The sequence below is a fragment of the Microcebus murinus genome, chromosome 18 (genome assembly GCF_040939455.1).
Source record: "Microcebus murinus isolate Inina chromosome 18, M.murinus_Inina_mat1.0, whole genome shotgun sequence".
Taxonomy (NCBI): Eukaryota; Metazoa; Chordata; class Mammalia; order Primates; family Cheirogaleidae; genus Microcebus; species Microcebus murinus.
In genome coordinates, this window is record NC_134121.1 from 18,277,980 (window position 1) to 18,290,500 (window position 12,521).

Sequence of the window (12,521 nt, forward strand, 5' to 3'; positions counted from 1 at the left end):
GTTCAAGCTGCACCTATGTGCTGTGCTCTGATACATAGATGTGCTCATACATGGTGGCGACCCATAGGAGAGCTCTATGGGTAACAAATAACAGTTGTGGGAAGCCGTGCACACAGTCTCTAAAGCCTATCCTAAGGGTATTCCCATTCTCATGGGAGTACTCGAGCACGTTACTCTGTAACTTCAAACCTCATTGTTAAAAGAGACCTGCACCAACACCTATTTCAATTAAATGCTTGAGTTGGCTCTGAAGTGACCACTCAGACCAAGACATCGTGCAGCCTGTTTGAATCCCTTCTGTGATGGGGATTCGTTTCCCCCCCAGCTCCCTTTGCTGGCACAGAACTTACGTCTTCTGAGTGCCAGCCTGGCTCATATGTCTGTCTCTCTTATATTCCCTAGTTCCTGACCCGGGCGATCCACGTCCCTTTGTGCGGAAAGCTCATACTAACATGGTCCCTCATCTTCTCTCTCCCATGTAGTCGCACCAAGTGGCCACACGCAAATGAGTCACCACCTCAACGCCCTGAGCCGTGCCCTGCAGACACAGGGTGGGCTGTGGCTGCCCCCGTGTGAGTAGGGATGCGGAACCAGGCCCAGGGTGGGCAGCAGAATTTCCTGCTGGAGCCGGGTAGGAGACAGAAGTCTGAGGACGTGGTTAAGAATAGGACTCCCCCTTTGCTATCCCCATGACGGCCCCTCCCATTTACAACCAGGCTTTAAGGTTGGAGAACTGTTTCCACAAACAGCATTTCAGTTCTTTCTCCTAACCCTGGGTGAAGTAGACGCTATTACTCTCATTTAATGTGTCTGAGTAGTTAGGGCATTGACTTCGGCTGCAGCAAAGAGGGTCAAATACCAACCCCCATCAGTTATGAGCTGAGCTACTGTGGGAAACTAGTTAACCTTCTAATTTTCAGTGGCTTCATCTGTAAAATGGGATGATAGAGCCAAATGGTGCTGTTTTGTAGACTGAATACAAGATCTTAACATATATAAGGCACTTACATTGTCTGACCAAGAGTTCAGTAATGGGGACATTTTTGCTGAGAAAAAAAAACAAAACAAAACAGTATGTGTTAAGCTGGGACTTGGACCCAAACTTCTGACTCGAAATTTCCTTTCAGTCTACCATCATTGACACTGGATACCTGGGAATTCAACTCAGTAAATGGAGATTTTATTTGCTAAATGCCATTCATTTGCTAAATGCTTACATGCCCTAACCTGGCCCCACCAAAACCGGCAGCTCCAAAATTACTGTAATCTTCTAGGTGGCTCACAGGTCCCACATATACCTTTGCTCATCCAACTGCTACTTCAAATTCATCATGTTCAACATCGAATTTGCAGAACAGGCTTCTCACTTCCCTGGCACCAGCTGGTTCTCCAAGCAACTGCATTTTCATCCATACCGTCGCTTATTCATTTTTAGGCTCTTAGGCTCATGACTCTTCCCCATTCCTTGATCTCCAATGCATGAAATGTCTAATATTTTGTACAGTTCAGTTCAACCCTCACTTTTGATCTCTCCACTATGCCTGGCATTGTGCAGGATCCTAAGGATACAGTAATGAAAGGGGTAGTGTCGCCATTCTCAAGACTCTCACCGTCTCACGGAGAACAGACATTCAGGCAAAATGTGGGATGGGTCAATCCTGAAAGAATGTAAAGACCAAAAATAGGGCAGAAGCTGGAGTAGTTACCTCTAGGGTGGGAGAAGCCATCACCAGGAGATGTGTGAGCAGGAGCTACAGTCGGTCTTACCAGGCTAACAAGAGCTGAATGAGGAAAACTCAGGCTGCAGGAGCAGAATGGAGCATGCACACTCCGTGAAAAGGAACCGCTGGTGTGAAGGACAGAGGCAAAGTATTTTGGGCTTTCTAGAACAATACAAGCCACAAGGCATTGCTGGAGTGGAGAGTGAAGGTGAGGAGAGAAGGAGAGTCCACTGGGAATGAGGCATCCTGAGGCCTTGACCTCCACGAACTTGGGCTATTCTGGGGAAAATGGGGAGCTCAGCTACCACAGGGAAGATACAGGATAGGTCTGTCATTTAGAAAGCATGCTTCGTGCTCAGGCAGAGCTAAGCACTCTGTGTACATGGCCTCGTTCATCCTCACAGTGACACCAAGAGCAGATCTTTTATTAGGTAGGCATAATCAGGAAAATCAGTATTTTACTAGGCAAGACTAAATTACATTTTTAAGTTAATAATCACAAATACAAATATATATGGAATGCATCCTTATTTATAATGGCTTCATAGTGTGGCTATTCTGCAATGAACATGTATGTATATGTCTCTTTATTTTGTGAGATATATAGGAGTGGAATTGCTGAGTCATATGGTAATTCTGTGTTTAGCCATTTGAGTAACTGCCAAAAAGTTTTCCAAAGAAGATGCATCATTTTACATTCCCGCCAGCAGTATGAATGTTCATATTTATCCATATCCTTGCAAATACTTGTTGTCTGAAATTTTTATTCTATTCATCCAAGTAGGTGTGAAGTGGTATTACATTGTGCTTTTTATTTGCATTTCCCTGATGACTAATAGTGTCAAGCAACCTTTCATGTGCTTATTGGCCATTATAAATCTTTTTTGAGAAATGTCTACTCAGACTCTTTGCCCATTTTTAATTGGATTTTTTATTGAGTCATTAGAGTTCTTTACATATTTATATCAAGTTCCTTATTCTATATAAGAATATTCCATATTCTATATAAGTTCCTTATCAGATATATGGTTTGCAAATATTTTCTGCCCTTCTGTGGGATTTCTTTTTACTTTCTTGGTGGTGTCATTTGAAGCACAAATGTTTTTAATTTTGAGGAAGTTCAATTTATCTATTTTTGTGATTGTTGATATTCATGCTTTTAGTGCCATATCTAAGAACACTTCACCCAATCCAAGGTCATGAAGATTTTCCTGTGTTTCTTCTGAGAGTTTTATGGTTGTAGCTTTTACATTTAGTTCTTTGATGCATTTTCAGTTAATTTTTTGATATGATGTGAATTTTTTTACATTTAGTTCTTTGATCCATTTTCAGTTATTTTTTTGATATGATGTGATATGATTTTCAGATAATTTTTTGATATGATATGATGTGAAGGGTCCACCTTCTTTGACATCTGGCTATCCTGTTGTCCCACCACTATTTTTTGAAAATGTCTTTTCCCCACTGAATGATCTTGGCATCCTTGTAAAAAAAAAAAAATCAATTGACTATAGACAAATGTGTCTATTTCTGGACTCTCACTTCTATTTCATTGATCTGTATGTCTTTCCTTGTGCCAGTAACACATTTTATTCATTACTGTTGCTTTGTAATGAGTTTTGATATTGGGAAGCATGAGTCTTCTAATTTTGTTCTTGTTTTTCAAGAACGTGTGGTTATTCTGAATCCTTGCAATTCCATGTGGATTACAGAATCACCTTGAAAATTTTTACCAAAAAGTCAGCTGGGATTCCGTTAGGGATTGCACTGAATCTACAGATGATTTGGGGATTACTCTTGCCATCTTAGCCACATTAAGTCTTCCAATTGACGATCATGAGATATTTTTCCATTTGTTTGGATCTTCTTTAATTTCTTCATAATATTTTGTAGTTTTCATAGTATAAACTTGGACTTCTTTTGTTAAATTTATTCCTAAGAATCTTAATCTTTTGATGCTATTCTGAACAGAACTGTTTTCTTAATTTCGTTCTGAAATTGTTTATTGCAAGTATGAAGAAATACAATTGCTTTTATATATTGATCTTGTATCCTGAAAACTTGTTGACCTCATTTATTAGTTTAAATAGCTTTTTAATGGGTATCTAAATACAAGATCATGTTGTCTATAAATAGAGATGATTTTCCTTCTTCCTTTCCAATCTGGGTGACTTTTTATTTATTTTTCTTGACTAATTTGTCCTGGCTAGAACCTCTCCAGTACAATGTAGAATAGAAGTGGCAAGAGTGAACATCTTAGATTGTTTCTGATCTTAGAAAGAAAGCATCTAGCCCTTCACCATTAAGTACAATGCTAGCTGTGGATTTTTTTTTTTTAATAGATGCCCATTATCGCCTTGAGTAAGTTTCCTTCTTTTCCTAGTTTGTTGGGTGTTTTTATTATAAAAGAGTGTTTATCCCGGGCCCCAGGCCACTTTTGTCAGCCAGTGATGGAGCTAGCTGGGACTCAGTTTCCTACTACAGAGATGGAGGATTCCTCTCTGAACAGGACTGGCCTAAATGTTCGCTCCATGGGTGCTGGCAGAATTTTGCCCTGTGTTGTGTTCCTCTGTGACAGGGCAGCCCCAAGTTCCAATGCAAAGACCCACAATCTCTTCTCTCCCCCTCCCCCACGTGCACAGACTCTCCCTCCACCCAGTGCTGATGCGGTGCTGCTGGAGGGATGGGGAAGTGGTGGCGTAGGCAATGCGAGACTGTGTTTCCTACCCTCTTTAGTGCCTTTAGTGCCTTTCTTTTTTGGAATGTTAAAACCATGTCCTGTTCCTTCACCTGTCTAGTGAAAAAAAAAAGAAAGAAAGAAAAACTGTGTACTGTGATCGCTCCCCTGATTTTGGCTCTTATGAAAGTGATTTCTTGCATGGATAGCTATTCAGTTTGGTGTTCCCGTAGGGGGGAAATCGCTGGAGGGTTCTATTTAGCCATCTTGCTCTGTCTCCTCCCTCCCTTCTTTCTTAACATACGCATTTACAACAAAAAATGTCACCGTAAGCACCACTGAATAAGCACCATAAGTTTTGGTATGTTTATGTCTTCACATTCATTCATTTCAAAGTATTTTTTATTTTTGTTTTTATTTCTTCTATGATTCATTGGCTATTTGGGGATGTGTTGTTTAATTTCCACAAATGTGTGAATTTTCTTAATTACTACCTGCTTTTCACTATGATTTTCACTCCACTGTATTCAGAGAACATATTTCATATTATTTCTATCCTTTTAAATTTACTGAGATTTGTTTTATGGCCTAGCATATGGTTTACCCTGGAGAATGTTCCAAGGGCAGTTGAAAACAATCTTGTTCTGTTTGGGGGCAGAGTGGTCTATAGATATCTGTTAGTTACACTTCATTTATAGTGTTGTTCCATTTATAGTGTTATTCCATTATAGTGTTGTTCCAGCCTAAGCAACATAGCAAGACTCTGTCTCTATAAAAAAATAATTTTAAAAAATTAGCCAGGCAAGGTGGGGTGCACCTACAGTCTCAGCTACTCAGGAGGCTGAAACAGGAGGATTTCTTGAGCCCAGGAGTTTGAAATTGCTGTGAGCTATGATGACACCACTGCATTCTAGACTGGGCAACAGAGTGAGACATTGTCTCAAAAAAAAAAAAAAAAAAAAAAAATCAAGGCAAGACCATCCACTAGCAAAAAGATTATGACTTACTGAAGGCTCAAATATTTGTTAGTATTTTTTAGCAACCAAGTATTTTTGATTAAGGTATGTACATTTTTAGACAATTCTATTGCACACTTAATGCTATAGTATAGCATAAAGATAACTTTTTATATTCAGTGAGAATCTAAAAAAATTGTGCAACTCACTTTATTGTAATATTTACTATATTGCTTCAGGCTGGGACCAAACCTACAGTATCTCCAAGGTATATCCATAGTTAGATTGTGGTTTTTTTAATCCACTCTAATAATCTCTACCTTTTGATTAAATTGTTTTAACCATTCACATTTAATGTTATTATTGATATAATTGAACTTATGCCTGTCATTTTACTTTTAGTTTTCTATATGTCTCATGTATCTTATGTCCCTGTGCTTCCTTTACTGCTTTCTATTCCATTGACTGAATATTTCCAATGTAGCATTTTCATTTCTTTAATGATTTTTTCATGATATATTTTTTCCTTTTTTCTTTTTGTTTTTCTCACTATATTTTTGAGGCACTTTTTTAGTGGTTGCTCTAGAGTTTGCCACATATATCTTAACTTACCAGAATCAGCTTTAGATTGATAATAGCTTAATTCCAATGATATATAGAAATATGATTCCTACATAGGTCTATTCCATTTTCCACCTTTTGTAGTATTATTGTTATAGATATTACACTTATTAATGGCACAAATCCAACAATATGCTTTTATAATTGTTTCTTTACTTTCTGTTTTCATTTTCTTGATCCAATACAACTTACCCTTCTCTTTTGTGCTGTTATTGACATATATATTACAAATATGTTATATTTATATTGTTATAGGGTTACCACTACATTATATGCATATTATTTTATACAATTGGTTTTAATTCAGTTAAGAGAAGAAAGGAAATATGCATATATATTATCTTTCATATTTACATAACTACCTTTACCACTGCCCTGTTTTTTCACCTGGATTTGGATTATTCTCTGGGCCCACTTATTTTCAGCCTGAAGAAATTCCTTTAGTATTTCTTGTAAGAGAGGTCTGCTAGCAACAATATCTGTTGTTGTTTTTCTGTGAAATTTTTTTTATTATGACTTCATTTTGAAAGATATATTTGCTGGATACAGGACTCTGGGCTGATGGTTTTTTCTTTAAGCACTTTGAATATGTTATTCCACTGTCTTTTGACCACCATTGTTTCTGCTGAGAAGTCTGCCATTAATATTAACCATTTATTAAATTTTTACATTATACCTCACTGCAGAATTTGAAGACCATGCCTGACTCTTATTAACATCTTAATGCATAGATTTGTTTGCTGATCATGTGTATAGAATTGTTTCACATTATATTTTAAGCTTAGTATTCCTGATTATTGTTTATATATAATAATAAGCAATATTTATTGAGTGCTCACTGCATGCCAACCCCCTGTGTTAAGCACTTTATTTTTCTCCTCACCCCAACCTATTTTTCACATGAAGGAACTGAGTCAATTGGATAAAGAAAACACACACACACAGGAATACTATTCAACCATATAAAAGAAAAATAATGAAAAGAAAAGAAAATCATGTCTTTTTCAGCAACATGGATGGAGCTAGAGGTCATTATCTTAAAAAGTAACTCTGAAACAAAAGTCAAATATCAGACGTTCCCACTTATAAGTGGGAGTTAAATTATGTGTCTGCATGGACATAGGGTGTGGAATAATAGTCAGTGGGAACTTGCAAGGGTGGGAAGGGGTGAGGAATGACCAGTTACTTAATGGCTACAATATACATTTTTGGGTGATGTTTACACTAAAATCCCAGACTTCACCACTGCAAAATATATGCATGTAACAAACTACGATTTTACCTGTTAAATTTATACAAATAAAAAAATGATAGCAAAACATCATAATACACAGAAAATCTTTAAAAAGAACTCAAGTTACTTGCCTATGGTTTTATAGCTAACAAGGGACAGCACTGGAACTTGAATTCAAGAATTCTGACAGCACAATCTTTACCCTTGCATTATATGGCTTATGGGAACATGATTAGTTTGGGTCTATTCATTATGTGATTGGTCACTTTACTGATATCTTTTTTTTTTTCCTAATGGCATTGCAGTTGATTTTCCTAGATTTCCCAAAAGATCATCATATCAGCCAATAATGATGATTTTTCTTTCTCCTTTCCAATATTTTTATTTCCCTTCTTTGTCCAATTTGACAATATCCATTTCTTATAATGCATACGCCTATATTCAATATCATTTAAAACCCTATACAAGGCCAGGCGCAGTGGCTCATGCCTGTAGTCCTAGCACTCTGGGAGGCCGAGGCGGGTGGATTGCTCGAGGTCAGGAGTTCAAAACCAGCCTGAGCAAGAGCAAGACCCCATCTCTACTATAAATAGAAAGAAATTAATTGGCCAACTAACATATATATAGAAAAAATCAACTGGGCATGGTGGCGCATGCCTGTAGTCCCAGCTACTCAGGAGGCTGAGGCAGGAGGATTGCCTGAGCCCAGGAGTTTGAGGTTGCTGTGAGCTAGGCTGATGCCACGGCACTCACTCTAGCCTGGGCAACAAAGCGAGACTCTGTCTCAAAAATAAAATAAAATAAAAATAAATAAATAAATAAAAATGAAACCCTATACAATATCATAACATGACATACTGATGTTTAAGCACTTCAAGAGCATTGGAAGATGACAAGATTTACAATAAGACTTAGGCATTATTTCTATAATATTTAGTATGCTAGATTTGAAGTTGCTGGAATGACTATGTTCCATAAAGACTTTCCATGTTCTGGTTTTTGCCTGTTATTACTTTGTTGCTGGTTTTTATTTTAAAATCTAGTCTAAGATATTTTATTGCTAAGAAAATGGTTGATTTTGCTTATCTTCATGTCTCTCTTCAATTGAGAGCATTTCCTAAACATTTGTTGGTGATACTGTTGCAGAAAGTTGGAAAAATGGATGGAGATAACCAAAGTGAGGACTCCCAGTTCCTACTCCTGGGGATCTCGGAGAGACCTGAGCAGCAGCGAATCCTGTTTTGGATGTTCCTGTCCATGTACCTGGTCACAGTGGTGGGAAATGTGCTCATCGTTCTGGCCATCAGCTCTGACTCCTGCCTGCACACTCCCATGTACTTCTTCCTGGCCAACCTCTCCTTCACTGACCTCTTCTTCGTCACCAACACAGTCCCCAAGATGCTGGTGAACCTTCAATCCCAAAACAAAGCCATCTCCTACGCAGGGTGTCTGACGCAGCTCTACTTCCTGGTATCCTTGGCGACCTTGGACAACCTCATCCTGGCCGTGATGGCATATGACCGCTATGTGGCCATCTGCCGCCCCCTCCACTACACCACAGCCATGAGCCCTGGGCTTTGTATCTTGCTCATCACTTTGTGTTGGGTGCTCTCTGCCCTTTATGGCCTCCTCCTCACTCTTCTCATGACTAGGGTCATCTTCTGTGGGCCCCGAAAGATCCACTACATCTTCTGTGAGATGTATGTCCTGTTGAGGCTGGCATGTTCCGACACCCACATCATTCACACAGTGCAACTTGCCACGGGCTGCTTCATCTTCTTCACTCCCTTAGGGTTCGTGGTCACGTCTTATGTCCACATTGTCAGAGCCATCCTCCGAATACCCTCAGCCTCTAAGAAATACAAGGCTTTCTCTACCTGTGCCTCCCATTTGGGCGTGGTCTCCCTCTTCTATGGGACACTTTGCATGGTGTACCTGCAGCCACTCCAAACCTACTCCATGAAGGACTCAGTAGCCACAGTGATGTATGCTGTGGTGACCCCCATGATGAACCCTTTCATCTACAGCCTGAGGAACAAGGACATGCATGGGGCTCTGGGAAGACTCCTAGGAAGACCATTTCAGAGGTTGAAATTAGGGTAATTTTGAAAAAAGCATTGAAGTGGAAACTGGAAGTATCCTTCACCACATCTAAGGCATTATCCTGTGGAGTATACAACAGTGATGAGGGCACAGCCCCAGCTCAGAATGAGTATATGTATTTGTGGTAAAGAAAAGACATATATGTAACCCAGTGTCCCCCAGACCTCACCAGCCTTGGCAATAAATAGGGTCACACTACTACCAGAATTTCTCAGAGTTGAATATTTAAACTTGCTTGATCATGGGATCACATTCTTGCAAAAACAAACAATGCAAGTGTGTGGAGAGTTCAAAATAAGAAGTTTTTATATATAATCCCTATTTGCATAGATTATGTTGTGAAGCATACTCAAGAAACTTCCTTCTGGGGATAGGATCGGGAACACCAGAGTAGGGGAGAGACTGACTTTTTACTACTTATTTATATGGCTTTTATTTTTCCCATGTATGTGTATTATTTTTGGAAAAAAGTGTCAAAAGTAAAATAAAAAATAAGTCTATACCCTTCCACTTCTCATGTCCACTTTGCTATCCCCAAAGTAACTACTGTTAAGGTTGGATGTGTATTTTCTCAGAAACTCAACCTTTCCTCCACAGATTTTCTGGGCCAGCAGCCTGTGCCTATTTGTGTTTGCATATGAGATCATAAAATAAGCTACATAAAATTACCTACACATAGCAATAAGGGTTGGTGTTATCATTATGGTTCCCCATTCAGGGCAACAGAACAGTGACCCAGATATCTAACAAGACATGCTGCTGGAGCTGCTTTTGCCAGGTTGCCAGTGTGGCACTGCCCACTGCCTCTAGCACGTTGCCTCCCCACTCAAGCCCACGTGACTGGACCACTGCCTCAGTAACCAGTACCCGTCCCAGGCTTGCTTAACATCTTCTATACTCAATTTATTGTTTAGCAAGGACCTTCACCGTTCCCACTCTGATGTGTGTTTCTTCAGCCTTTTATCTGCATATGTGTATTCAACAGGACTCAGCCCTGGGCCTCTGCAGGGAGGCTGGGCAGCCTCTCCTGGTATTTAAGTAGCCACTGGCCTGTTTTACATGAGTCAGGACCCAGAAACTTCATGAAAACCTGGAGTGTGTGTGTGTGTGTGTGTGTGTGTGTGTGTGTGTGTGTGTGTGAGAGTGAGAGAGAGAGAGAGAAAGAGAGAGAGAGAGAGAGAGAGAAAGAGAGAGAATGTGTGTGTGTGTGTGTGTGTGCGCGCGCGCGCGCGCACACACATGTTTGTTGGGTCAGTTGGCAGGTAGCCAGTTTTATCAACTAGCCACTACAGGTACCTGTGCCTTGGGCCTACAAGCTTTCCAAGAATTAATAAAATGCTTGAATCCTGAAAAAGAAACATGTATTATTGGCTCCAAAATACTAAAAATGCAAAATTGAAATATTAAACATTTATCTCAATGTATACGAAAACTAGCACATCAACTTGCCAACAGCAATTCTCAAGTCTTCTAGAGTCACCTGCCGATTATGTCTTCTGTGGGATGTAGGTCCTTTTAATGTGTTTGCTTTTATGTGGAGTTTAGGCTTTCAACACTAAGAACTTAAGAGGCCTTTAAAGGTCGGGTACTCTTGCCAGCAGATCCTGCCTGGAACTGACTCCCACCTGCCCAGCTCTAGCGGGGTTGAGGGTGGGGAAGGGGTCTGCCCACAGTGGTCTTCTCCTTCCCCCTGCAGGACTCCACTAGCCCAGCCTCCATCCTGATCTCTAGCCCAAGAAAAGACAGGTTTCCCGCCTCCTGCTGTTGGCCACTGGGGACGGTGCTGCCGAGCCCTCCAACCCTGCCCCAGGACCAGCTGTCTCTCTGGAAGATTCTGAATCTCGTCCAGCCCTGCTTGCCGCGAGTTTGAGGCAAACAGCGGTGGTAAGGGATATGAGCCTCCAGGAGTGCATCTGAGCCCGCCACACGAGTCTGTTCAGGAGTTACCGAGAACCCCCGCCACCCCCAAAATAAAGCAGCGGCTCGGGGAAGCAGCCAATGGGAGCCTCATGATTGACTGACCAATGGGAGGCCCTCGAAAAGCCGGACCTCTTGGTCCATCCGAGACCATTTCCCATTCCCCGGGGGGGCTGGCCAAAGACGCACACCCACCCTGCGCCGATGGCCAATGAGGCGATCGGAAAGGCGGGCCTTCTGCAGAACCAGCTAATGAAAAGCCTGGAGAGGTCGGCGCTGAGATTACCCTTCCCCGACCGCGGCGTGCGGTCTCTCTGGTTCCGCAGGTTTTGCGCGCCCTCCAGTGGCGGCCGGGCAAGGGCTCTCCAGCGTCTTTTTAGGGACTTAAAATCCAGCTGTGCCAAATCTTCGTGGCCTTCCCCAGTTTCAGAAGAAAGGATGACCCTGCCGACCCTCCTCGCCCACTGGGGAGCGGAATAGTCCTGAACCCTCCACCCGTTCCTAAAAATTAAGTCATTCTTTCCCAAGAAAGGCCACCAGGCTCCTGTTCCCGCCGCCGTACTTTCTCATCTGAGACAGCATTCCATGCAAGCATTCTAAGTGAAATACCGCTTGCCTTCCAGGAGTACTTTAAGAGAACAATACATAATAACAATGGCCAGACGACCAAAGACAGTTAATCAAATTTAACATCGATTACTCATTTTTAAAATAAAAATGAAATTCTCAGTAAACAGGAATTAAACGAAACCTTATTTTAATAAAGACTCGGGAAACCACAGTGAATCTCACACTGTGTGAAACACCGGAAGCAATTCTATTAAAGTCAAGATGGTACAAATATCTCTGCTTTCACCAACTTTATTTAATGCTTTGGAGAGCGTGAGCAAGATAGAAGACGTTAAAGGGGCAGGGCAGTTAAAATGGGGTGAGGAGGTGCAGGGCAGGAGGAAAACAAAATATTATTTCAAGTGAAATGATTTATACTTGAAAATGAAGATACATTAAAAACTAGAGTATTCAGTTAGGTATCTGGAAGAAAGAAATATTTGTGTGTGGAATGTGTCGTGTGGGGCTACACAGAAAGAAAACTATAAAGTTCCCGTATGGTTGCATCAGAGACTTAAAAGATGTTGTGGACGAAAGAAGATCCCATTCACTGGAAGAGGGAAGGCAAATTTTTTATTATATGCAGATGATATGATTGTATAATTTGAAACACAAAGAGAGTCCATAGAAAAATATTAGTAACAAGGGAATAGAATGCGTTGGCTGGTTGCAAAAATCAATAT

The 12,521-nt window shown here is 40.7% G+C and overlaps 1 protein-coding gene across 1 annotated transcript; it reads left to right on the top strand.

Moving 5' to 3' along the window:
- The first annotated feature begins 8,319 nt into the window (after positions 1-8,319).
- On the top strand, positions 8,320-11,333 carry LOC105878827 (olfactory receptor 1D5). The gene is made up of 2 exons (XM_012778590.3): positions 8,320-9,308; positions 11,162-11,333. The coding sequence occupies exons 1-2, from the start codon at positions 8,368-8,370 to the stop codon at positions 11,331-11,333; spliced, it is 1,113 nt and encodes a 370-aa protein (XP_012634044.3). The 5' UTR covers positions 8,320-8,367.
- The last annotated feature ends 1,188 nt before the right edge of the window (positions 11,334-12,521 follow it).